The sequence below is a fragment of the Orcinus orca genome, chromosome 6 (genome assembly GCF_937001465.1).
Source record: "Orcinus orca chromosome 6, mOrcOrc1.1, whole genome shotgun sequence".
NCBI classification, from domain to species: domain Eukaryota; kingdom Metazoa; phylum Chordata; class Mammalia; order Artiodactyla; family Delphinidae; genus Orcinus; species Orcinus orca.
The window spans coordinates 120621854-120649059 of record NC_064564.1 but is presented as its reverse complement, the minus strand read 5'-3'; the positions used below and the strand labels follow the sequence as shown (position 1 = coordinate 120649059).

The window sequence follows — 27206 nt, the reverse complement described above, 5'->3', positions numbered from 1 at the left end:
CGTCCTCTCCGCAGGGATGAGTGGGGGTGTCAGGTCCACCTTCTCAGACTCGGCACAGGGCTGGGCCTGCCCACTGGTCCCCGGGGCCGTGTGGGACCCCACGAGCACCGCACCCCAAGGGAAACACGGGTATTTTGCAGAAACCAGTTGAAACATGATACCATGATGAAACCTCATTTAAAGTACTTCTTTTTTTTTTTTTTATTGATTTCATTGAAAACAGAACAAGAAATGGTCTGAGCCAAAAGACTGCTCTTAGAACTTGTCAAAAACATTTCAACAGAAAAAATAAACATGACTGCATTATGAATGTTTTAGAAGAGTCGCACAAAAAAACCCACTGTTACTGCACTAATTACAGTATTTAAAAAAGTATATGCCAAAAAAAAGTATATGACCTGGCAGGCCATCACACAAAAGGTGATGGCAAATTTATTCACACTACAAGACTAACATATTAAAAAAAGTTTTCTCCTGCATTTTATTCTAAAATCACTTTGTTCTCTTTATACAGTTGATAGTTTATTTTCACATGGTGAGTAGAAACCACACCAGAATCAGCACCGTTGTCTGTGTTTTCTGTTTTTTATTTTTTGTTTGTCCTGATGTCCAATAATGGTAGAAAATAAATCAGTTTATTCATCATCAGAGCGTGTGGCTTAGAAATGAACAGAAGGTGCCGGCCTCGCGGCACTCGCAGGACAGGTGTGGGTCCTCCGTGGGCCGCGGCCCTCCTGCACCCCCAGACCGCTTCCTCGAAAAGAAACACGTTAGAGGGCTGGTATATAGGACTAGATATAGGATTTCTTTAAAAAGCAAACCCACGTTTTCTCCAAGGTCAGTGGCAGCTCGGCCCTGACCTCTCAGGAGCGGTGGGGACAGGGTCTGCGCGGCCCCAGGAGCCGGCACCAGCCCCTCGGGCTGCGGGTGGGTGACGGTGGCTTTGGCGGGGCCACACGGAGGGGTCTGGGTCGACAGGACACTGCCCACAAGCCCAGCGGTGGGACAGGAACGACGGAGAGCAGAGGGGAAACGAGAAACGTGGAAACGACAAAATCACCATCAGAAACTCACGGGCAACACCAGTGCAGAGTCCCAGAGCGCCCACCGCGCAGCCCAGCCCCGCCAGCACCAGGCTGGGACCTCAGACGTCGTCGTGTGCGCTTCTCCTTTTCTCCCCGAACCGCAGCGTGAACGGCATCCGCTTGGGCGCCCAGGCCGTGGCTCTCTCTCATAGCGGGTCGGCGGGGGAGGAGCTGGTGTCGGGCAGCCCGTCCTCCTGGGCGGCCTGGGCGCCGGCCTGCCGCTGGGCCAGGGCGGCGCTGGAGTGCCGGCACTTGGGGGAGCCACAGCGGCAGCTGAACAGCTTGCCTTTGATGTCCCAGAAGCGCTCCCCGTAGTCAAACCTGGGGGGAGAACAGAGCTGGGCTGGGGTCCGGGCCCACCAGCACCTCCCGGGAGCCGGGCCCACCGAGCCCCGCCCGAGCCGTCCAGTCTGGGGCAGGTAGTGCGTGCGCCTGGCGGGCACCTACCCCAGCTGCTCCCCGGCCTCGATCAGGCGGGTGCTGAAGAAGGCGATCCTGGGGAAGCGCAGGTCCTGGTGGGACATGAAGACGCGCACAGGCACCAGGTTGGGCTCGCAGTGGTGGTTGATGAAGCGGCTGACGTTGCCATAGAAACGCGCATCGATGCAGTACAGCTCTCCATCCTGGGGGAGACACGCACTGAGCGTCCCAGGAGGGCAGGCGTGGGCACCGCCACTGCCACGCAGCGGACGCCACCCTCTCCTCCCCCTCCCTCCTGGGGCTTCAACTCCAGGGGTGAAAACGAGCACAAACATGGATAATCTATGTGGCTGGCACCGTCCCATCCGACGCTCTGATGCTGTCAGCACCAGGACAGAGGAGGACAGCATTATGGGAACCACGTGGGGTGGCTAAGGGGCCACATGGTCCTGTAAGGACCACTGGGCAGCACAACTCCCCAGGGACCTGGTGATGGAGAAGCAGGGATACAACTTAGCAGGAGTGGGAGATGCAGGGGGCACTGGGCAGGAGGACAGACGGGAAAGGGGAACAGAGGGACGGGGGGCAGAGGGGCAGAGGGACGGGGGGCAGAGGGGCAGAGGGACACGGGGACGGGGGGCAGAGGGACAGGGGGGCGGAGAGACAGAGGGACGGAGGGCAGAGGGACAGGGGAGCAGAGGAGCAGAGGGACAGGAGACAGAGGGACGGGAGGCAGAGTGACAGAGGGGCAGAGGGGCAGAGGAGTAGAGGGACAGAGGAGTAGAGGGGTAGAGGGACAGAGGAGCAGAGGTGTAGAGGGACAGAGGGGCAGAGGGACAGGGGGGCAGAGAGGCAGGGGGCAAAGGGGCAGAGGGGCAGCGGGGCAGAGTTGCTTGGGAGCTGAGGGGCTGAGGGGCAGTGGGACAGCGGGAGGGAAGCTGCCAGGTCGCTCACGAGGGGACTCAGAAAACCACAGACCCTTCAGGACAGAGAGGAGCCCCGGGACCGGGGTCCCAACCATGCCTCTGGCATTGCTGCCGCGGTAACAACACAGGGCAGAAGGGGCTGAGCTGACCGTGAGAAAGGGGCCTGGTCTAACCATCCGAGCCGTGGGAAAGAGTTTTCTCTGGAAGGATCCAGAGCACAAGATCGACCCAAAGTCAGAGGGGCCACACGGCGAGGACACCCACCCAGAACCGAACCCCTGAGCGAGCAGCAAGCAGACCCCCCGGAGCACCACCATGCCGTCGGCCACTGCGGTCTGACCCTCACGCCAGCGGCCAGGGGCCCAGGGGCCAGGGAAGAGCCTCAACTATACTGATTTTCTCCCCCTTTCTGTGTCTTTATCCATAAAGACAAGAGTAAGAAATCCTTGGAGGAAGTGAAACATGTTTTCACTTTTTCTCTTTTCTTTTTTCCTAAGCTGAACAAGAGACTAAAGGAGCAGCAGAAAGGGGTGGGTGAGAAGCAGGTGCCCGTGTGACGAAGGAAGGAGGCCCGGGGCTGGACCCCAAGCAGCGAAGGGCCCTGCGGACACCGCCTCTACCACCCAGGGGCGCGAGGCGGCCCAGACACCCCCTCCCCCCTGGGTCCCTAAGGGGAGTCCCTGTAAGGGTCCTGCATGGAGACCCCGCCCAGAGCCTGCAGGACCCACAGGTGGCCCCCCAGGGACACCAAGGCTTCCTGGGGGACAAGAGGGGGTTCTGCCCACTGGCCCCTGGCCCTGGGCCCCCGCCATGCTGCCCACACTTCCCAGGAGTTATGTCCTGAGCCCTTGGTCACCGGCCTGCACCAAGCGGGGGCCACCCATCCTGAAGACCTGACCATTCCCCTCTATGAGGACCCTGCGTCCCTCCTGCGACAAGCAGCCTTTCTCGGTCTTTAAGATGTGTCCTTTCAGATGTATGTGCTGCCTTTTTAAAGCTTCTCTGATCCAGAAACCACCCACACCTGGTTCTGAGGCAAAAATACTGTGGGGAGGGAGCCCCACGCCCACACGAGCCACCCACATCGTGACTCTGAGAGGCTGAGGGCGTGAGGGCACCCGGGTTAACCAGGGGACTCGAGAAGAGGCTTGAAGCGGGAGGAGATGGGGACAGAGCAGGTGTTTGGAAGGTTTCAGAACAGCAAGGAGAGGGACAGACTCAGCAGCATGAGGACAGGTGATCAGACCCAGGAAATACCTGGAAGGCAGAACCGGAAAGTTTCCTGATGCCTCAAATGGTGGGTGGGGGAGCGAGGCACGGGCAGATGGCCCAGTGGGTATGGGCACTCTGACATGCCAACACTCGGGGACACACAGGCCTGAGCTGGAACGGCCGGGGGACGTGCTGCATCCGTGGCTTTTTACGTGCCCAGAACGAAAGACCCATGGGGTAAGACTGAAGAGGGCTACCTGCTCGGGCCCAGGAGGAGTGGACCAGAGCAAGCAGGAGACCCACACAGCTGGGGGCCAGGGCTGAGGGCCCAGAGTCAGCGGCACTCGGGTTGCCAGGACCCTCCCAGGGGCACAGCCCGGTGTGCGGGGCTGAAGAGACGGAAAGGCCAGGGGTCAAAGGCAGCGGTCGCAGCAACGGGAGGAGAGAGGGTGGCCATTGGAGAGATGTCCCTATGGGGGCCAGGGGCTGGCAGGGGTCCAGGAGCTGCTCAGGGGAGGAGCTGAGAAACAAGCACAGCAATCAGACAGGGTAACTCCACGTCTTAGAATCTGATAATTAAGAAATGGGCTTGGAATCTGCAGTGTTTTTACAGAAGCACCAGCCAGAGCAGTCTGGAGACAGAAAGCTCCTCCCAGACAGGTAAGCGGCGAACATGGAGAGGCCTGTGTGGGGCCCCCTTGGGGCCCCCAGGAACGCCCCCTCCGCCCCTCCCTGGACAGCGTCCGCACATGCCCCATCTGTCAAAGGATGTTGGTGAGAATCAGAGCGCCGACCTGTGGTCAGGCAAGCTGCCTGGTCTGCGGAGACTCGAGACAGCCTGACAGAACATTTCAGAAAAAGCAACAAAGAAAACGCCTCGTGAAGGAGCGGACGCTCCGGGAAGGCTCCTCCACGGGGGTCGAGCTCAGCGGCTGGCGTTCCTAGCTGTGCTGCACAGCGGGCATGAGGCCGGGGGGCTAGGGCCCTGCGAACCTTCCTTGCTACAGGTGGGACCCTGAGGGCTGCACCCCAGGGCGAGGGTCACTGCAGGGGAGGCTGGGCTAGACTCGGAGAGGCTGGCGGCTGCAGCTCAGCCCCGAACCACCCTCGTTCCCACAAATGGACCGAGTGATTCCAGATGAGGGCTCTGAAGCCTCAATGCATTTCTTCAGGCAGGTTTGCAAATACAGAGCTTGGAACCCAAACAAAAACTCATCAGGAACAAGGGGCAATGGGCAAACAGAATGAAAATAAGCAGGAAACCCCCAGACACTAGACACAGACCCACAGGCACAGATGCTAGCGGTGCCAGATGGTCGGGGGCAGGCTCTGGGGACACATGCAGGCCAGCCTATGGGCCAGTGCAGGCCGACCACCGGCAGCACAACGCCCCGTGCTGAAGCAGGCGTGAGATTACAAACCAGTAATGATGGCCCAACAATGGCCCATAAAATCAGATTATCCACCATGTTACTACAGTAAGTACAAGAGAGATTGTAGGGGCATTTCAGCAGATGCAGAAAAACACTGAACACAGCCTAACGTCAATCCAGGTCACTCTTGGTGGACTAGGGACAGAGCTCTGAGCACCAGCGCCCGTGGGAGCCTGGGTTCTGGAAGCTTTTCTCCACCAAGGCAGGCACAGCGGCCCGGCCGGGAGGGGACCGTGTGCTGATGACACGATCGTGTCCACTGAGAAGAGAACTCACAAATAAATGCTACATCTAGTCAGTGAGTTTAACAGGTCACAGAGTTAAAAGTTAGTTGGGGGCTTCTCTGGTGGTGCAGTGGTTGAGAGTCCGCCTGCCGATGCAGGGGACACAGGTTCGTGCCCCGGTCCGGGAAGATCCCACATGCTGCGGAGTGGCTGGGCCCGTGAGCCATGGCCGCTGAGCCTGCGTGTCCAGAGCCTGTGCTCCGCAATGGGAGAGGCCACAACAGTGAGAGGCCCGCGTACAGCAAAAAAAAAAAAAAAAAGTTAGTTGGAAAAAAGTAACTATTTCTATGTATCAAGCAACTAAATCAGGGGAAAAAATGCCATTTACAAGAGCACTGAAATGGTCCAACACCAGGACCCTGCTCCCCACCACAAAGGAGCAGCCAGCACTGGACCTGCCCTCCTGCCAGGACTCTCCAGATGCTTGGGACACGTGTGCCAGGGACATGGCCGAGCCTCCCATGAAGCTGCCAGTCACCACCACGCGGCCCCAGGGGATGAGGACACATCCACCCAAAGCCTGACATGAATGCTCTCAAAAGCTGCGCTAACCGCCAACACCTGGCAACAGCCCAAGCGCGTCTGCGGTGGATGGAGGAGCAGCCTGAGGGGTATCCACACGACGGAGCAGTGATGACCCAACCAACACAAACACGTGACACCGCAGACGAGCCCCCAGAGGTTCCCTCCACCAGGGAGAGGGCCAGACCCAGAGGCCATGTGCCGTGGGAATCCACCCGTACGACATTCTGGAAACGGCAAACGGCAGGGACAGAGGGGCCGGGTGTCCCCGAGAGCTGGTCTGCAAATCTCGGTGCAGTGGTGCTCACCCCAGCCTCGCTCGCTCACAGAACCCCACCCCCTGGGCAACCTGTGACTCGCTTCTCACGAAAGCCACTCCCGCGATCACATCACACCGTGCATGGTTCTCCTGCTGGCCTTCAAGAAGGGGGCTGTGTGCTTGGGGCCCCTGGGAGCAGACAGAGCCCCGGCTGGACCTCAGTCCTGCAGCCAAGAACTTGCGTTCTGACAACCAGCATGTGAGCCCGAGGACTCCGAGGTCCAAGGTCCAGAAAAGACGCAGCCGGACCACGCCTGGACGGCCTGGGTGACCCTGAGCAGAGGACCCTGAGATCACTGATGGGGCAGGAACAAGGAGACGCCTGTCAAAACCAACAGAGCTGGACACATAAATGGGTGAATTTCCTGCATATAAATTAGGCCTCAGTAAACAAGTCAGCACCAGAACACTTCTACGAGGGCATCTACAAAAAGCTCACAGCTCACATCACACTTAGTGTTCAAAGAATGAATGCTTTTCCCTTGACAGAGACAGGCAAGGATGTCCCCTCCCACTGCTGAGACCCCAGCCAGGCTCTCAGCACAGACTTAGAAGGGCAAGGAAGAAGTAGAGCTGTCTTTACTCACACATGACACAGTTATGCATACAGAAAATCCTAGAGAATCGTCAAAAAAGCTACTGGAATTAACAAGTGGATTTAGCAAGGTCGATATACAAAAAACCAAGTATTTCCATATCCTAGCAACAATCAGACAACGAAGTAAACAGCAACACTGTTTACGAAAGCATAAGAGCATGGAATACTTGGGAATAAACTTAAGGGAACATGTGTAAGATCTACACCCTGAGAGCCCGCAAGCTCTGCGGACACCTGGACGCAACACCAGGGACCAGGAGACCTAACGCTGTGCAGATGCCGACGCCCTAAACTCAGCAACAAACGGGAGGCAACCCCAACAGGGCTCCGGCCGCGGCTTCCTGTACTGATGCCCTGATTCCAGAATCTACAGGGAAATGCAAAGGACACAGAAAAGGTGAAACGGCTTTTGGAGGAAACAGGGTCTGAGCACAACGCGACCTGGTTTCAGGGTTTAGTCTCACAGCCGTACGGGCGCACCTTGGTTTGCTGAACTTTGCAGACACCGCATCCAGTGCGTCTGCGGGCTCCATTCTTCCAACAATATCTGCTTACTTCCTGTCTCCGTCACATTCTGGTAATTCTCGTAGTATTTTAAACGTTTTCAGTACTACTGTATTTGTTACGGTATCTGTGGTCAGTGACCTTTGATGTTACTACTATGACCCGCTGAAGGCTCAGATGATGGTTAGCATTTTTTAGCAATAAAGCATCTTTTGATTAAGGTATATACATTATTTTTATAAGATAATGCTATTGTACACTTAACAGCCTATAGTATAAACATGACTTTTAGATGCACTGGGACCAAAAAAAAAAAAAAAGTGTGTACTGTAATACGCTCTACTGTAATATTCACTATGTTGCTGGTCTGGAACTGAACCCGCAGCATCTCCGAGGTGTGCCTGTGATCAGGACAGAGTGATGTAGGTTACGGACTGGCAAATAAATCAAAGGAAAAAAACATAGTCCAGACAGACCTACTTTCAATAGTGCAAGTAGAGACTTTACATTCACATGGACAAAAGGGAACCTCAACCCCTATCTTACACCAAAAACAAAAATCAATGCAAAACGTGAGACCTGAAACCGTGAGACTTCTAGAAGAAAACAGAGGTGGGAAGCCCTTTGATATTGGTCTTGAATGATTTTTTGGATTTGACACCAAAAGCAAAGACAACAAAAGCAAAAGTAAACAAGTGGACTACACTGAACTAAAAAGCTTCTGCACAGCAAAGGAAACCATCAACAAAATGAAAAAGCAGGTACCAGGTGTTCCCTGGTGGTCCACGGGTTAGGACTCAGCGCTTTCACTGCCATAGGCCCAGGTTCACTCCCTGGTCGGGGAACTAAGATCCTGTAAGCCGAGACGTGCGGCAAAAAAGAAAGAAAGAGGCAGCTACCGAATGGGAGAAAATATTTGCAAACCATGTGTCTGATAAGGGGTTATTATCCAAAATATATAAAGAACTCACACAACTCAGTAGCAAAAAAAAAAAAAGCCAATTTAAAAAATGGGCAGAGGAACTGAATAATCATCTTTCCAAAGAAGACACACAGATGGCCAACAGGTACATGAAAAGATGCTCCACATCACTAATCATCAGAGAGATGCACATCAAAACCACAATGATTAATCACCTCACACCTGTCAGAATGACGTCATCAAAAAGACAAGAAGCACTGGCGAGGGTGTGGAGAAAAGGGAGCCCTCGGTGCACTGCGGGGGGGAGGTAAATCGGTGCAGCCACTGTGGACAACAGTGTGGATGAAGCTTCCTCAAGAAGGTGAAAACAGAACTACCGTGTGATCCAGCGATCCCACTCCAGGACATTTACGAAGGAAACAAAACCACAACCTTGAAGAGATATCTGCTCCCCCATGTCCACTGCAGCATTATTCACAGCAGCCAAGATATGGAAATAACCAAGTGTCCATTAATGGATAAGAAAATGTGGCACACACATACAGTGGAATACTATTCAGCCTTAAAAAAAAAAAGGCAATCCTGCCATTTGGGACAATATGGATGAACCTCAAGGGCATCATCTGAGATAAGCCAGCAAATGACAAAGACGGCATGGTGTCACTTTATGTGGCCTCTTACTTTTTTTTTTTAAGGCAAACTTTCATGGAAACCGAGTAGAATAGGGGTTGCCAGGGGGTGAGGAGTGGGGCAAACAGGGAGACAGTAAATTTATAAAATGAAAAAGGCCTGAGGATCAAATGTATAACATGGTGACTACAGTTGATGACACTGTTTTGTACAGCCGAAATCTGCTAAGAGAATAGAACTTAAGTGATCTCACCAAAAAAAAATATGTTAAGCGAAAAAAACAAACCATATACAGAAGTTCTTGGAACAGATCATAGATCTAAATGTAATTTTGCTAAAATACAAAAATTCTAGAGAAAAGAGAAAATCTTCACAACCTTGCAGCAAAGATTTCTTAGGACACATAAAGCACTAAACCATTAAAAACGTTTTCTGTTCTGTGAAGAGGAAGGAAAGGCAGGAGGGAAATACTCACAACACACATTGGACAAAGGGTACCATTCAGGGCTTGTGAAGAGCTCTTACGACAAGCGGCCCGACGGAACAACCCACAATAAATTTTTAAAACTTCTCCACGAACGAAGATGTAAGGAAGCCACTAAGCTGTGAAAAGACACTGCCATATAATGAAGATGTGGTGCATACAGTGGAATATTACTCAGCCATAAAAAGGAACGAAATAGTGTCATTTGCAGAGATGTGGGTGGACCCAAAGACTCACACAGAGTGAAGTAAGTCAGAAAAACATATCATATAATACTGCTTATATGTGGAATCTAGAAAAATGGTACAGATGAACTTATTTGCAAAGCAGAAATAGAGACACAGATGTAGAGAACAATCATATGGACCCCAAGGGGGGGAAGGGAGGGTGGGATGAACTGGGAGATTGGGATTGACATATATACACTACTGTGTATAAAACAGATAACTAATGAGAACCTACTGTATAGCACAGGGAGCTCTACTCAGTGCTCTGTGGTGACCTAAATGGGAAGGAAATCCAAAAAAAAGGGGATATATGTATATGTATAGCTGATTCACTTTGCTGTACAGCAGAAACACAACATGGTAAAGCAACTATACTCCAATAAAAATTATTTAAAAAAAAAGATGCTGCCATCACGGGGCATCAAAATTAGTGTCTGAGCTGCCCTTTCCTGCTGGCGAGTGTGGGGGGAACAAGCCCTCCGGAAACTGTTTGCCGTTTCTTCTAAAGTCAGTAAGTGAACACTCACCAGACGGCAGTAATTCCACCCCCAAGAATTTACCGAGAGAAACAAAGACTCACATCCACAGAAGTCAAGTCTGAAAATCCACCGCAGGTGCACTCCTGGCCATAAAACCCAGAACCAGCGGGTCCACCCGCAGGCCAGCACACAGCCCCGCACGGCTATCTGGGTCACCACTCCCAACGGGAAGGAGCAGATGGCCCAGCGAACCATCACAGGTCAACGCTATGACCCTAACCGGATTCACAGGTCAGTGCTCTGAGCCTAACTGGTTCACAGGTCAATGGTGTGACCCTAACTGGATTCACAGGTTCAAAGCTCTGCCCCTATCCTGGTTTACAGGTCAGTGCTCTGACCCTAACTGGTTCACAGGTCAATGCTCTGACCCTAACGGGTTCACAGGTCAATGCTCTGACCCTATCCTGGTTCACAGGTCAGTGCTCTGACCCTAAATGGATTCACAGGTTCAAAGCTCTGACTCTATCCTGGTTTACAGATCAGTGCTCTGACCCTAACAGGTTCACAGGTCAATGCTCTGACCCTAATCTGGTTCACGGGTCAATCCTCTGACCGTAACTGGGTTCACAGGTTCAATGCTCTGACCCTAACCTGGTTCATCTGTCAATGCTCTGACCCTAACTGGGTTCACAGGTTCAATGCTCTGACCCTATCCTGGTTCACCTGTCAATGCTCTGACCCTAACTGGGTTCACAGGTTCAATGCTCTGACCCTATCCTGGTTCACCTGTCAATGCTCTGACCCTAACTGGGTTCACAGGTCAGTGCTCTGACCCTATCCTTATCCTTATTCATGGGTCAATGCTCTGACCCTAACCTGGTTCACAGGTCATTGCTCTGATCCTAACCTGGTTCACGGGTCAATACTATGATCCCTAATGAGGTTTACAGGTTTGATGCCATGATCTAATCTGGCTCACAGGTTCAATGCTATGCAATCAAATCCCTACAGGAGTTTTGTGGAACTTGTCAAGCTGATTTTAAAACTTATATGGAAACTTTGAGAGACCAAGAAGAGCAGACACTCCCAAGAACCCCAAGGTAAGGGGAGGTAAACTAGGATAACTAATACAGTACAGGCTGCCCAAGGCAGTCGGCAGACAGAGGCCAATCCAAGGTCTCGCAGACACCTGATATATGACAAAATCTGCACTGCTGAGGGGTGGGGAAAGGACAATCTTTTCAACAAATGGTGCTCAGTCACACAGATGTCAATACAGGGAAAAAAATAAAGCTTGACCCCCTTCAGCACCTTCTGGGAAACAATATAAATGTGTATCTTTGTGAGCTGGGTTTTGGAAAAACTTGTCTTGGACATTATAGAAACCCACCTGTATACATAAAAAGACTGCAAAGTTGGAGGATAATAAAAATAAGAACTTCTGTTCATTAAAAGACATCGTCAGGAAGTAAACAAGCCACAGAGGGAAGATATCTGCAAGTCAAACGTCAGGAAAGAGCACTGATCCAGAACATGGAAAGAACTGCTGCAAACCAGTAAGAGGCAAACTGCTCAGCAGACACAGGTGGGCAGGAAACCCGGCCCGGCTGCAGTGCCCCCCCACACACACACACACGCGCACGCGCGCACAGGCCGGGCAGATGGCCGCGGTGCCATGGGGAAGGCCTGGCCCCACGGCCCTGGGCTAGAGCCGCGCCCCAGGCTGCAACCTCCAGGAACACAGGCCTTCCAGACACTTGTCTCACAAATGCTGACCCCTTAGGGTGTGGCTGCAGGGGCAGCGCGGGGTCAGGCGATGAGCAGGGCGCTCTGAAGACACAGCCAAGAGTGGCAGGCACGGGAAGGGGAGCGCCTGGCTTCACCCGACCTACAGGTGGCTGTTCAGGGGTCTCGCAGCTGCTGCGGGGAACAGAGTACTTGTTTCCCCGCCTCCACCTGAACTCCCTCCCACTGGCAGCGACGGCGAGTTCTTAGAAGGTCTGAAGTCAGCAATTTTTGAATTAAGGAGCAACCCTGGGAGCCAGGACAAGGCAGGACAGGGCAGCCTGCGATGGCTCAGAAACTGCCCTGGGAACCAGGGCCCGGAGCGGATGAAGCCAGGGTCCAGCTCTTCTACCCACACCTGGGAGGGCACCGGGGTCACAGAGAGACGCACCCACCCTGTTCACAAGTGTGACCCTCACTCCACTCGAAGGCTCGACCCCCGTGCACATGGCCCCCGAGCCTCTTGGCGGCCCTCACCCTTGCTGAGAAGGAAGGTGGGGCTCAGAGGCTGGAGGGACATGTCCGAGGTCCCACACTCTCACGCGAGGCTCGCTGGGCAAGCTCAGGACCTCTGGGATCAGGGACCCAGCGCCAGTCTGGCGGGCGAGCCTCCTTACCAGCCCGGGCCCCGCCAGCAGGCCCCTCCACGTGGCACAGTCCCATCAGCTCTACGCCCAACCCCTCAGGACGCATTACCTTGTTGTCAAGGTCAAAGAGGTAAGAATCTTCCTCACGCACGTCAGCTTCCGAGTCAGAGATGAGCTCCCCGACATACCTGCGGAGGCGGAGGCAGACGAAAACGTGACAGGCGCATGTCCCCCAGGACCCAGACGCAGGGCACAGGGGCCCTGACAGAGCCCACATGACTGAGAATTCTGCCTGTGACTGAACAGGGACTTCATCCGGGTCCCAGAAAATGATGACACAGAAACCCTCTATCTGACCAGGGGTCCAAAATGATCATCCCCTACACGTCATGAAGTGCTGATGGATCTTCTGAAATAAGTTATGAGCTGGTGAGAAAGTGCAGGCAGAAACGCAGAGGTGGGCGGGGGCTGCCCGCAGCGTGAGCACACAGCCAGGCCCAGGCAGCCCCTCCCCGGTGAGCGTGGGGCCCCCCACTGGCCAGTGTGCACTCCTAGTCGCACCCTCCCCCGTGACAGCAGCAGCCCTGGGCTGACCGGGCCCTCACTTACTCGCAAACAAAGGTGCCCAGTGGGATGTCCTGCAGGGACCGCACGCCCCAGCCCATGTTCTGCGTCCGATAGAGCTGCAGCCTCGTCCTGGAAAACAGGATCAGCCACTCACGGCCACGTTCCACCACACTCAGCTCACACTCATGTTACCACACAAGTGACAGGAGTAAAAAACACAGAAAACACAACTTTCATGTCTGGAGATGCGTTAGAACTTCACATGCAATGCAGCAGTGACACCTAGAGTTACCCCACCCCAACCGCGCCCCTGCACCAAGGCGCCACTCACAGCGTCCTTCACACCCTCAGGAGGCAGGGCAACCTCAGACACCAGCCTGAGGTCAGCGCGTGGAACACAGCCCCCGGCCCTCCCTGAGCCTCAGTGCCCTCATCGCCAACGTGTGACGAGGACCAAAGGGGTTATTAGCAGGCCCGCTGGTCCCAGGCTGCAATGCAGGCAAGCTCGGGCAGCGTGCCAACCACAGGGCTGAGCTGGCCCCTGGGGGCAGCTGCGGGGCCCCTCCCAGGCCCCGAGAGCTAGGGCATCCCGCCAGCCATTTGTGTGTCCAGTGGCGTGTCTGTCCTCACACCCAAGGCCTTTCTGCCACACGCCAGGACACAGAAGTATGGGCTGGTCACAAGTGCTGTAAGGTTACACTGATATTAATAGACCCCAAAATACCGTATAAACTTACATAGGATACAAATCCTCCCTCGTAACCTTTGATTTTCCAACTCTCGAGCATGTTCACGGAGGGAAGTTTCATGACCAGAACCCCAGGGTCTGGCTCTGGGTGGTCAGTGAACCAAGTGCCCGAGTACCAAGTGGCAACATGTTTTACATGAGACTCAGTACGTGGGTATGAGGGAAGCACATGAGTGTTCACACCAGATCAGGACCTCGTGAGCTTGGACCACACAGCTCTTGGCAAGCCTGCCTCTTGCCTTCGGGCCGTCTGACCTGAACCCAAGTCTGAGCGGGTAGGAAACATGGAAGGCTTCCGCTCTTTACGTCAACCTCTATAACATCAGCAGAGGCCAAGGGCTCCGAGAAAGCCACCTCCACGTGCAAACACACACACGCTAAACACACGCTGCTCCCGTTTGTGGACACACACGTGAAACTAGAGAGCTGCCCAAGGGACTTGACTGCTTTCAAACTTTACCACGGAGACCCTGGCGCCAGCCCGCGGCACCTCACCTGAGGCCGTTTTGCACGACGCGGTTCCGGCAGGTCCTCCAGCAGGAGCAAGCGTGGTTGCACTCGAAGAGCAGGGGCGGCTCCGCCATGTTGAACTCGGGCAGGAGCCGGCCATCCTGCGGACAGACGCGTAGCGAGGGCTAAGTAACTGACACCAACATGCCTCCTCAAATCAAAACACCGCCCCAGAAAGCATGGTTTCTGGCCAAACTCCACACCTGGGAGGACAGGGTAAGGCCACACGCTCACGCTTTGTCCAAGGCCACGCAAAGTCTCTGGCCAGGAATCTACATGGCTTTTGGAAACCTCTGGGACAGCTCTCCCTGGTCCCTGACTGTGGCCAGCCTCTCTGCCCCAGTCGACCTCCCCCCATCCCCGTCATCCTCTCTCAGCCTCCCTGAGGCCATCAGCTCGTGGGCCCCTGGACTCCTGCTCTGCAGCCTCCAGCCTGGACCCCCTGCCAGCACCACCTGCCACTCTGCAAACCCCCAGCTCCCGAGGGACCTGTCACCGCTTTTCTGTCCGACACCCGAGACGCAGCAGAGACGCTGGGCTGAGCCCAGGCTGTGCAGCCGCGTCCGAGGCCCTGCCAGCTCCAGTGGCTGCTCTGAACAGTTAAGAACTTGCCCCCTCTCAGCACGGCCAGGCTTCGCGGGAAACACCAGGAGACCTGAGCCCCGCCAGTCCTGCCCACGACACCTGAGCCTCTTGTTTGGACGACACTCTTGACGCCCCCTTTGCTGTAATGTTGACTCTGTGCCAGTGGCCTCCATGCCGGGCCTGTGTGCCCTCTCCATTCCAGGACACCCTGAACTCCCCAAACCAAAGCCAGGGAGGGCTCTCGTCTCAGAAACCGGCCTTGGGAGCCCTTCTCTCCTCGGCTCCCTCCAGGCCAGGCTCAGGGATGGCCACCTCTGCCGCCCAGTCAGTTCCCTCTGGCCACCCCCAGGGCCCACAGAGAATGCTGGCTCCATCCCCAGTACCCGGCCTCGGTCCTGCCCCTATCCCCTGGTGGCCTCTGTCGCTCCTCCCCAGCCAGGCCCCCACGCAGGCTCACCTTGTCGTACCAGCAGCGCATGCTCAGCTGGCCGCACATGCAGTTGCTGGAGGAGCAGTCGTCGATGCACACGCAGTACTGGAGGGAGGGGCGTGTCAGATGGAGCCCCGCCCCGCCCCCCAGTGCTGTTCACAACTCCAGTGACAATCCTCAAAATTCTGACTCTTGAGGACACGGGGGGCGTGCAGCCCCTCAGGAAGGAGGGTGTGGAGAGAACGCTCAGGCACGAGGCCTCGGGGGCTCGCAGGAGGGGCTGGGGAGGGACCCAAAGGAGGAAAGGAGGCTCAGACACTGGGTGGGCACAGCCCCAGGAGGGGAAAGACCGGGGCAGAGCCACTGCGGCCCTGAGGGCACCCCTCCCCGCTGCCCAGGCTGCTCTGGGGGCCGCAGAGGCAACATCCCACAGCAGGGCCCCCCCCACCGCTGACCTGCAGGTGGGTAATGTTCCTGTCGATGTTCATGGGGGACGTCACACAGTTCTGAGACACGTACTTATAGTTGCTGGGGCACGGCTCGCTGTCCACACCGTTGACACACGGTATGGGGATTCGCTCATAGCCCCGAGCGATGTCTCTGCCGCAGGAAGGGGCCGTCAGCTTTCCCGGTGAGCCCTGGCCCAGCCCAGAGAGGCTTCCGCTCCGACCCTCAACCCCGCCCGGAGGCAGGCCCTGCCTCGTGCTCCTCACCTGCTCACCGTCTTCTCCACCAGGGCGGGCCTGTCAGGGGCTGCATCGCGCAGCGCCTGGCTCATCTGCAGGGCGCTCCACACCTGCGAGTTGAGACTGGCGCACTGCAGGGGCGTCTCCCCCTCCTTATTCTTCAGTGTGACGTCGGAGTCCCGGGACAGGAAGAGGCTGGAGGGAAACGCAAGTCCACAGAACATTCAGATCTTAAGTCAAAAGATACAAGGATGAGCTTCGCAGGATGACAACGATCAGTAAAAATAAGGAGGAAACGGCATCCGCTTTCAGATGAACCAGCTCACCGGCCGGTGCTTCTGCTCACCACGGACAGACATCATTACTCTTCTCCCCCGTTTACTGTCAAAAGCCCTCCTTTTCCTCGAAGGGAAGAGCATGTAAATAACCAGGGATGGTAGTTGATTTTTCTTGGCTTTTCCGTTCAAAGGCACCCTCAGGATGAAAAGGGCAGCAATGCCTAGCCGGCCACGTACTCAGTTAACGCCCAGTAGGCAATCCGAGGCCTGACCCAGTCAGGGCCAGATGGTGCGCCAGAGCCCTGTGCCCCCAAGGTCCCTATCTGAGAGGCCGAGGGCCCCACCACAGGGGCATCCCCTAGTCCCAGGCCCCCATGAGATGAGAAGTGGGGGCCACTCCTCCCTGAGCTACCGCCAGGAGCAGAGCAAAGGCTCTGGACCTGACGGCAACGGGCAAAAGTGATGCAGGAGGGGCTTCCGGTGGTGGTGGTGGGCTCCCAGCTGGCCCTCCAGCCCTCCCGTGGGTGCCGCTCCTCTGGCCCCGAGCAGAGGTGTTAGGACGGGGCTCCGCTCCACGTGTGACCTGCGTATTTGGGGATTTTCACCACGATCCTCCCGAAGCCACGCTGACTGCAGGCGTGAACAGAAGAGCCTCGTCCGCCGCAGAAAGTCCCCAGAGCACCCGGAGCCACTCACACGACACAGGCGTAGCGGTCCTCCCTGGCGGCGATGTGCAGGGGCGAGTCTCCATGGATGTTCACGGCGTGGAGGTCGCACCTGGCGGCCAGCAGGATCTCAGCGATGTCCACACAGCCCGAGAAGGCCGCCCAGTGCAGGCAGATGTTCTCCTCCTGCACGGAAGACACAAGCACGTGAGGCCGAGGGGGCGGCGCGGCCCACCCGACAGAGGCTTCCTTTCCATTTTGTCTTGTTTTCGTTATAAAAGTACATTGTCGGGCTTCCCTGGTGGCGCAGTGGTTGAGAGTCCGCCTGCCGATGCCGGGGACACGGGTTTGTGCCCCGGTCCGGAAAGATCCCACATGCCGTGGAGCGGCTGGGCCCATGAGCCATGGCCGCTGAGCCTGTGCGTCCGGAGCCTGTGCTCCGCAGCAGGAGAGGCCACAGCAGTGGGAGGCCCGCATACAAAAAAAAAAAAAAAAAAGTACATTATCACAGTACAGAATATGTTAAAAATAGGAGAAAACATCAACCTCAATTAGACCACCCTAAACACGACACGTTAAGTAATATAACATCTAGGGATAGTTTATCTTTTAAATTATATTGACTCTGGCACACAGTTATGATTGCAGGATAGAGTACTACTTGTACAAGATTTGGAAAAGAGCCTCGGGAACCGTCGGCCTTGCAGGCCGGGCAGCAGCGCCTGCGGGCCTGTCGCCGGGCTCTTTGAGAGTGTTGGGGGGAGTAAAAAAAAAGATTTGAAAAAGACAAATTTGATTAATTAAAAATTTTATTTCATGAAAAACTAAAAACTTTAAATGACGCAAAGAAAACTTCGAAAAATATTTGTGCCATATGTGAAATATATGATTTCCCAGGTGTAGATTATATACGTGATAACGAAACTTTCACATTAAGTTTATCAGAAGACTACAATGTTTCTTCTTAGTAAGACTACAATTTTGAACAAATACATGTGGAAAGAGAAGGAAAATAAAAAACAACTTACATAAGATAACAGTGAAGAATAACCCTAAAAACAAGAAAACGTCTAAACAAGAACCACCGTACATTCGACCTGCCACACTGGGGACACAGCGCAAGGAGAGCCACGCCCGCCCACGCGGCCGGCTGGACAGCCCAGGAGCCCAGCCGCCCAAGGAGCAGCACCCAACCCCCCCACCCCCGCTCCCTTGCTCACCAGCCCCCCCGTCTCCCTTCCTCCCTCAGGGACGTAACCAGTGACGCTGTAGCAGTTCTCTTTCTCTGAGTTAGCCTCAGAGATGGGGCCGCTGCTGCCTGTTCTTTCTGCTCTGCGGGCAGGGAGTGTGCTTGGCTCACACAGCCGACCCCTGGGGAACCACCGGGACCAAAGCGCAGCCTGGGCCCTGGGGCGCCGCCCACACCACCAAGGGGCGCAGCACGTCCGGGCGACCGGGGCACCCCCTGCACTGCCCAGCGCCCCATCCCAACACCCGCGTACATCCCACGCCTCCAGCTTAACCAACTTCAGGAAAGACAGAAGCGAAGCAGGAGCTAAGTGGTCTGTGTCTGTCACCCTCGACATCATCGGTCTGTTTCCAACGGAGAAAACTAAGGGCTGGCCCTGCCGTCAGCCCCGGGGTGTCCTGAAAAGCTGGGGCTTGTCTGGCCTCCCCTCCTGGGCATTACTCTCAGAAGCTCTCTACCCTCTGGCTTCCACCTTCTGCACATCTGCAAGCTCCTAGGTGAAACTGCAGTCTCCTGAGGGGCCTCTTTTCTCTTTCCTTCATCAGAACGATTTGTGACTTTATCACCAGAATTAGGTTCTGAGAACTTCCCAGGCCCCTAAGCCCTCCTGCCGGGGGGACTGTGCCATCTCCCAGCCTCTCTGAGGTCCACCAGCTACGTTACGACAGGCCTACACATCTGATGGGGCTTCCAGCAAAGACGGGGCAAGAGGGACCACACTGGGTTTACCCCCCTCCACACCTGAAAGAACCAGAGTAAGACAGAACAGTCAAAACGTGTGCAATAACAGTTTTCAAGAACTGGACACCAGGCAGTGAAAGGCTGCCCCCCCGAGAGGAGCAAGGGAAGAACTGGACACCAGGCAGTGAAAGGCTGCCCCCCCAAGAGGAGCAAGGGAAGAACTGGACACCAGGCAGTGAAAGGCTGAGCCCCCGAGAGGAGCAAAAGGGGGCCTGTGGCTACCTGCTCACTGTCCCTCTCGGGCTCCAGGCCAGGGCAGCCAGGGCTGCAGAGCAGGCTGTGGGGCTGGGAAAGAGGCCTCTGGAGGGCTGTACGCTCCAAACCTGGACCTCCAGGAGGACACACCCCTGAGGCCAGGTGTAGAGGGCTCAGCACTGGCCCCACACAGGGGGGATGAGCAGCCTCGGGCCGAGACCTGCTCAGACCACCTAACAAACCTAGAAAGTGAAACCCAAAATGACCAGACCATTCCTAGGTCACTTTGCTGCACCCAGAGTAAGGCTCACAACAGTTCCAGGAACACAGAAATTCCCAGCAAGGTAAATTCGCAACGTCTCGTGTCCAGCGCAAGGTTACCAGGAGTGCAAAGACGCAGGAAACGTGACCCACAATGGGGAGCAAAACCAACGAATGAAACCCAGAACTGACACAGACCAGCAAACGAGGGCATCAAAGCAGCTGGAATAACTGTGTGTTCAGGAGAGACACATTTCAGAAAATACCAAGAAGACCCAAGCAGAATGTTCAGAACTGAAAACCATGATGACTGACGTGAAAGCACGCTGGATGGAATTAACAGCATAACAGACGCTGTGGAGGAAAAGGCTAGTGAGCTTGAACACAGAGCAATAAAACCAGCTGAGCAGAAATCCAGAGTGTAAAAATAATTTCAGAAAATGAAAAGCGCTTCAGTGAGCCGTGGAACAACTTCAAGCCCCCTGGCACACGCGGACCTGGGGCCTCGAGAAGTGGAGTAGGGGCAGAAGCAGCACTGGAAAAAATGACTAGGAAATTTCCAGCTTGATAAAACCCCACACCCACAGACCCAAGGGGCTCCACGAAGCCTAAGCGCACTTGTGCACACACATAGCACCAGCCACCTCATAATCAAACTGCTGAACTCCAGTGATAAAGAGACAATCTTAAAAGCACCTGAAAGAAAAAAGACGTGGTACATACAGAGAAATGAAGACAAGGATGCCACCAAGACTTTCTCACTAGAAATGCATCGAGTGAGAACTCAGGAAAGCAGAATGTTTCAGGTACTGAAATTAAAAACTCTCAAGTTACAATTCTATATCCAGCAAAATACCTTTCAAAAGTGAAGGAAAAGGGCTTCCTTGGTGGCGAAGTGGTTGGGAATCCACCTGCCAATGCAGGGGACACAGGTTTGAGCCCTGGTCCAGGAAGAACCCACACGCCATGGAGCAACTAAGCCCGTGCGCCACAACTACTGAGCCTGCGCTCTAGAGTCCGTGAGCCACAACTACTGAGCTCACATGACACAGCTACTGAAGCCCATGCGCCTAGAGCCTGTGCTCCGCAACAAGACAAGCACCATAATGAGAAGCCCGCGCACCACAACGAAGAGTAGCCCCCCCTTCTCCACAACTAGAGGAAGCCCGCGCGCAGCAACAAAGACCCAATGCAGCCAAAAATAATTAAAAAAAAAAAAAAGTGAAGGAAAGTAAGGACTTCGCAGGCATTAAAAAGCTGAAAGAATCCATCACAAGCCGCCCAGCACAGCAGGAAATGCTAACGGACATGAGACGCACAGAAGCAAACAGCAGTGGATGGACGGACCTGAGGAAGAGGTGACCACGGGAGCTGACACGCCAGGATTATTATAGCCTTTTCCAAAGGTCACCGTTGTTTAAATAAACAACACTACTGTGGTGTTTATTTAGTAAAATGCACGAGAGGAACAGCATAAAGCTGGGAAGGGAGAAATGGAAGCTAATACTGGAAGGTTCTCCTTACAGGTCCTGAAGCTGCATTCAACAAGAGAGCACGACCCCAGCACTAAGACAGACCCCAGGTCAAGACCCAGAGGACTGAGTCCGGCCACAGGGCAAAGCCAATCTAGGGAGAAAGGCTGCTTTCTAAACACACTGCTGGAGTAGCTAGAGGTCCACACACCAGAAGAAAGAGCCTGGTCCCTACCTCACACCACGTATGGACATTAACACCTAAACCTAAGGGACTGCGATCGAAACACAGACAGTCTCTAGGGTCATGGGTTTGGCAGTGAATTCACATGATTCATACAAAAAGTAACTGATAAACTGGACTTCACCAAAATTAGAAACATGTGCTCCTCCAAAGACAATGGCTAGGATTTATGAGACACATGATCTGGTAAAAGACTTGTATCCAGAATACACAAAAACTCTCCAAACTAGAGAATAAGAAGCCAAACAATCCAGTAATAAACGAGCAAAAGACCTGAACAGACCCTTCACCAAAGAAGGTAAGGCCGACTACATTAAGCGCTGGGCACACCGGAAAGGAACCAGACCCTCCTACCCTGGAAACGGCTGCACCCACAGGAGTGGCAGCGCCTGAGCAGGAAGGCCACAGCCCCACCAGGGAGCCCGGCCATGATCCACAGGCGCAGGACAAGCAAGCGGACGGCCTCTCGCAGCACCAGAAAGGGAGGGGGGCCCACGCTCGGATGGGACTACGAGAAGCGAGGCCGCGACAGGAAGCAGGCGGGCTGGTCACGTCTGGTTAAGGGGGGCTGGTTAGGAGGCACAGGAGGAAACCGAGGGGTAAGTGACATCCACTGTCCTGGTTGTGTGATGGTGGCTGGGGTTAGAATTTATCTAATTGTACACTTTAATAGCACAGTCTGCCAGCCATACTTCAATGAAGCTATTGAAATAAAACAATGACGCTGTTTCATCATATAAATAACAAACACACGACTCAATCAGTTCTTCCAATCCCTCAGAACAACCAGAGCCTACACTGCTGGATGCTGCGAGGCCGTGCGCTGCCCATGTGCCCAGACGGTCCAGTCCCGCCCAAGCACCCAGGGCCGAGGCTGCTCCAAACCACGACCCCATCCCTCGAGGAACAAGGCAGAGCGTGACTGCCGTGTGCTGTAGCTTCCCCGGACCTTGTCGCCTCCCTCCGCGCCACCCTCACCTGAAGCCCCCAGGGCTTCCCGGCCCTCAGCTGCTCTCGTCCCAGGGCCCAGCTCTGTGGAGTCGGCAAAGACGTCCCCAACCAGCTGTGCCTGGCCCTCGGCTGGGAGCTGCTGCTCCTGTTTCCTGGGTGTGGGAGGGTCCTCACGCGGAGCAGCCAGGAGGACCGACCAGCCACTGCTCCCATCCTTTCTTCAAACAGTCCACTAAGGGCTCCGAACTGAGGGGTGGGCATGCCTTCCTGCCTTATTCCAGTATCAGTTTAACGAGCGTGTGGCTAGACTTCCTACTTATGGCTTGGGTAACGCTGTAAAGGTGGAGACAGCTCCACAGGCCACACCCTGTCTGTGTCCCAGGAGCCCTGTCCCTCCGCCTGGGAAGCAGCACAGGGGCTCGTGCCAGAGCAGCCCCCCAACTCTGCCAGCCCTACCACCGCCCCGGTGCTGTGGGTCCCTGAAGCCCGCCCGAGAAATTCCCCTTTGAGTTCATCAGATGCGCCTGGTGCTGCCTGTGACCAAACAGCTCCACTGATACACAGCAGGGGGCTGTACCCAGAGGGACTGGCGAGTCCCCCGACCTTGGCCCAGGAGTGGGGTGAGCCCTGGGGCCTCGGACGTCACCACAGACATGGGAGCCAGTGTCTCTAAAGACCTCTAAAAATGCAGCTCTGCCCGAGGGGCAGGTCTCAGGGAACTGTGCCCCTCGGTTCACATCCAGCAGCTGGCTGACACACAAGATAACCACTGGAAACCGCACTGGGTCAACACATGGCTGGCGACTCAAGGGGAAGAGGTCAGAGCCACAGGTAGGTGCTAGGACGCTGCCACCCAACACACCCGTCCCCAGTCCTCCAGGGTCCGCCTCCCGGGGGAGACTCACGTTGTCCCGGATGTTGATGTCAGACCCCTTGGACAGCAGCAGTTTCACAAGGTCCACGTGCTTATACTCAGTGGCCCAAATCATGGGCGTCCAGCCGCCATCATCCTGATTTCAAAAGAAAGAAACAAACATCCATCACAGCTCCTCGAGACACAAGACGTGAGGCACCTCATCACACGGGACCTGCAAGGAGGCCCCAGGGGGCGGGAGCCAGCCTGAGTCCCCATTTTGTTGGAGGAAACTGAGGCTCAGAGCGCTGCCTGGGGATCCCAGCGAGCAGGCAGGGCCCACCGGGCAACTCGACACACCTGTGCACACATGACAGCGTCACCTAAGAAAAAGGTCTGAAGGCCACGGAGCAGACCCAGCTGCAGAGTCCGTGCCCGGCTGGCAGGAAGCACTGACCGGGACGCACCTGCCCACCCTTCTGGTCCCAGGACAGACTCCATGCACGAAGCAGGAGCAACAGCCAAGAACTACAGACAGACAGACGGATGGACATCAGGCCCAGAGATGAATGGAGGCCATGAAAAGTCCCAGCCTCTTCTTTAAGGGCCGGAGCAGAAGCTCACCAGGGCTGAACCCCCTGCAGGCTGGACCATGGCTGTGATGAGCTGGCTGTGTGCCGCTCTACCCCAGAGGCGACTCTTAGGAAACGAGTATTACGGTGCCAGTTCCTACTCTGCAAACACTCTAGCACAACATTCTCCACTTTCCAGTCGCCACATTTTCCTGGTGGATGCACACGGCCTCCATGACTAAAGAGAGATGGTCCCTGCAGGCCTACCATGGGCACTGGGGACACGGCAGGGGCAACACAGCCCAGGCTGGGGGAAGAAACTCACAAAACCCGACCGAGTGGGAGATAAAAAACCAAAACAGGGGAAGGGGGCCCCTGGACCCCACTAGAACAGAGGTTGGAAAAACCACACTGCAGGGAGCTGCATTTCTGGTCCGTCTGGGAGGGTCCCACAGCCAGGGTGGTGGGCACGTGAGCTGGGTTAGCAGCAATGGCTGGGCCAGAAGATGAGGGGGCGGGCTGTGATGGGAGATGGTCATCCCAGAGCTTCAAGTCATGGGCGGGCGGGGTCCTAGGGAGCGGAAGGGGGTCTCGGAGGACAGGAGGGGCCCCTGGTGAGTTAGAAGGCCCCACCCTCATTGGCTATCCCCAGCCACTCACTCGCTCAGCAGACACGCACAGGACCTGCTCTGTAACCAGGCACTGTAGGTTACACAAACACCACGCCGGGGTCCTGACAGCAGGTGGACAAGAAGCAAACACACAGGGAAGGAGGTGGAATGTCCAACAGTGGCCAGTGCTGGGAGGGACGATGAGCTGCCACGGAGGTGGCACGGCACACAGGAGGCCAGAGACCCTGCTCAAGTAGCAGCATCTGAACACAGGCCACATGGAGACCAGGGCAGCCCAGGCGGACACCTCAGGACAAGCCTGCAGCTGGGCAGCGGCACAGAGCTTGGTGAGCGGCCAGTGGGCAGGCCAGGAGGGAGGTGGACGGGGGTGGAGGATGAGGCCAGGCCTTCCAGGACCTGGCAGGGGTGGGGGGTGGGGTGCCTCGGAGGGTGGAAGGGGCCAGGATCACCACGAAGGAGGACCACACCTCTGGCCAGCCCGTCAGGTGCCGTCACGAGTGGAGGAGGTGGTTTACCTGACAGTTGACGTCCATCTGCCCATTGGACAGCAGGTACTGAACCACATCATAGTGACCTTTCTTGGCAGCCAGGTGCAAACAGGTGGAGCCCTCTGCGTCCTGCAACACAAATGCATTTAGGTCCCGAGAAATCACAGCGTGATGGGGCAAGCTCGCCGTGCAGCCTGACACTTGTCACGGCGGCTGACCACCTCCAGGTTGCGTCCGCTGGCCGCCGGGCACACCTCCTAGATGGTTTTTAGCTCCATCTTCTCAAGGACACTAAGGGTGCCACGTTAACTGAACCATCTCAACAAAAAGGCTCCTTCCAGATCGCCAGTCTGAATGCAACGGCTATTATGCTGACACCGCTCGATACTTTTGCTACATGCGTGTGTATCCACAAATGACAATTGTCTATAAATAACATATCATATACCTGTCTGCAATTCATATTTAGTTCAACATTATGGTTTGGAGATTTCACTTTGTAGAGAACACATAGCACTAGTTCACTTATGTCAACTGATGTAAAACTAGCCCAGTTTGTGCATTTGGTCGAGGAAGACTCGTTTTTCACCAATATTCACCAAACATTGCAATACATTTCCCGGATTCCTCGTGCAAGAGTTGCCCACGGGGTCCCCCAACACCGAGACCCCCCCCAACAATGACACGCATGTGCTGCTCCCCCAGGTGGGCTCAGCTGTGGGCTTCACGGGATTCTACGGCCAGGGAATGGGGTGTCTTGGGGGCTTGAAAGGCAGGCGCCTTCCCGGCATATCCCGGTCACACACCTCTCCAGGGAACTGCCTGGTCACCTTCCTCACCCATTGCTTCCGGTTACTTTCTTTCATCTGTAGGAGGCCCTGATGCCCTCTGGCTGCAAAACCCTCTCCCGGTTGTAGCTGCCCGTCATGTACCTTGTGACATCTTTTGTTGACCAGAAATTCTGAATTCTAATGCATTTGACTTTATCAATCATTTTTGTACTTTTGTCTTGTTGAAGAAATCTTTCCCGACGCTGGAATCACAAAGCTAATCTTCCCTCTTAACCTCCAAAAGTTCTGTAATTTTGCCTTTTGTGTTTGATTCTTCTGTTTGCCACGTGCCTGACGTGTGCCCTGACCCTGCTCACTCAAGCCTGGTCCGCGTGTTAGCGTGCGTTCTCCAGGGAAGCAGAGCTGGTTCTCGCCTGCTCACTGGCTCAGACAAACGTCTGCCCTTGGCTGGAGGGCTTCATCCTCTGACACTGGATGTAATTACGACACGGTTTTAGGGTTAGATGACCACCTTCCTATTTGTCCTACCTGTTTCTAGTCCTCTTTTCCTGCTTTTTAGTTACACAAGTATTTTTTAACATTCCGTTTTACTTCTTCTACTAGCTTTTTAAAAAGTTTTCCTGAAAGCTATACTTCTTTGAAATTATTGCCTTAATGTTCTGTAGGGATCACAAGCTTCAACTTTCCCATCCACTTAGGTCAGTACTTATTCCCTCCCAGGAAAGAACTAAAACCCGAGGACCCTGCTCACATCCACCACTGGCTCCCCCTGTGCTCCTGCTGTTCTGTCTCACTTCCAAGTTTGTGTAAACTCCATCTTACAATATTCTTCTTGCTTTAAGCAGCCTTTGTCTTTTAAGAAACTTAAAGAAAACAAGTATTTACCATTTCTAGTATTTTCATTCCCCAAGAACGGGATTTTCCTCCCACAAGCTTTAGTGTAAACCTGCTGGTAAGTCCTATCAGCTTTTGTGTACCTGAAAATGTTTTATTTCACAAGTGCTTTCTGAAGGACGCTTTTACTGGCTGTAGCATTCTGGGCTGACAATTTTTTTGAGGTTTTTTTCTTCCCTTTTAGCACAATAAGAATATCACTCCATTGTCTCCTGGCCTCCGTCGTTTCAAATGCAAAGTTGGCAAATTTTCGTAATGTTCGCTTACACGTATTGTGTGTTTTTTCTGGGGCTGTGTTAAGGTTTTCGACAGTTTAACATGATGTATTTAGGTGTGGCAGCCTTAGTATTTATCCAGCTTGGGGTCTGCTGAGTTTCTTGAATCTGTAGGTTATTTTTCACCAAATTTGGGAAATTTATGACCATTTTTCCTTCAATAAATTTTTTTCCACTGGGTTTTCTCTCCTTTCTGGGACTCCAATTACACATCAGACAGCTCAATGTTGTCCTACAGTCTGCTTTTCAGACAGAATGGTTTCTCTGATTGGTCTTGGATTTCAAGGACCCTTTCTTCTACAGCACCCAGAGTGCTGCTAACAAGCTCATCGGTGAACTGTCTACTCCAGACCTCCTCCAATCACTTGTCCTGCAGGCTCCAGCTGCTTCCGTAAAGCCCTGAACACTGACCTCTTGCCTCTTCAGTGGTGCTTTGCTTGGGCGCTGGCTCCTGTGACGAGGCTGGGAAATCGTCCCCTGGCCGAGAACTGGGCAGAACTCACCCACCCATCCTAACGGAGAGGATTAATAACAGTTATCTATAGATAGTCATAGAAAAGCTAAAGGTTTCCAGATCTCAAAAACCACCAAAAGCAAAGGACTAAATACCAGCTTGAAAAAATATTCACAACAAATGTAAATAACTACATACAAAAGAAGTTAACTCTGAGAGAAGCAAATTAAAATAGTAAAAAAAAAAAA

At 54.4% G+C, this 27206-nt stretch overlaps 1 protein-coding gene and 2 long non-coding RNA genes across 12 annotated transcripts in view; 2 read left to right on the top strand and 1 right to left on the bottom strand.

Moving 5' to 3' along the window:
* LOC125964748 (uncharacterized) overlaps positions 1-27206 on the top strand; it is a 237139-nt gene that overhangs the window by 110958 nt on the left and 98975 nt on the right. The window lies entirely within an intron of this gene.
* Positions 177-27206, bottom strand: part of EHMT1 (euchromatic histone lysine methyltransferase 1) — a 147171-nt gene continuing 120141 nt past the window's right edge. For 8 of the 10 annotated variants that reach the window (XM_049711161.1, XM_049711163.1, XM_049711164.1 and 5 more), the window contains 11 exons: positions 24572-24673; positions 22905-23009; positions 16918-17072; positions 15971-16138; positions 15713-15857; positions 15285-15362; positions 14228-14343; positions 13027-13113; positions 12527-12605; positions 1533-1708; positions 177-1406 (listed from right to left, as the gene is read on the bottom strand). In XM_049711161.1, the coding sequence (XP_049567118.1) occupies positions 1232-1406; positions 1533-1708; positions 12527-12605; positions 13027-13113; positions 14228-14343; positions 15285-15362; positions 15713-15857; positions 15971-16138; positions 16918-17072; positions 22905-23009; positions 24572-24673 (1386 nt within the window). In that variant the 3' untranslated portion in view covers positions 177-1231. Of the gene's footprint in view, positions 1407-1532; positions 1709-3677; positions 10510-10696; positions 12606-13026; positions 13114-14227; positions 14344-15284; positions 15363-15712; positions 15858-15970; positions 16139-16917; positions 17073-22904; positions 23010-24571; positions 24674-26915; positions 27017-27206 lie in introns of those variants that run through there. The other 2 variants (XR_007477987.1, XM_049711165.1) reach the window with 2 other exon arrangements.
* LOC125964747 (uncharacterized) lies at positions 10300-10864 on the top strand. Its single transcript, XR_007478004.1, has 3 exons — positions 10300-10397; positions 10552-10675; positions 10739-10864. It is a non-coding gene; the product is annotated as an uncharacterized LOC125964747 (long non-coding RNA).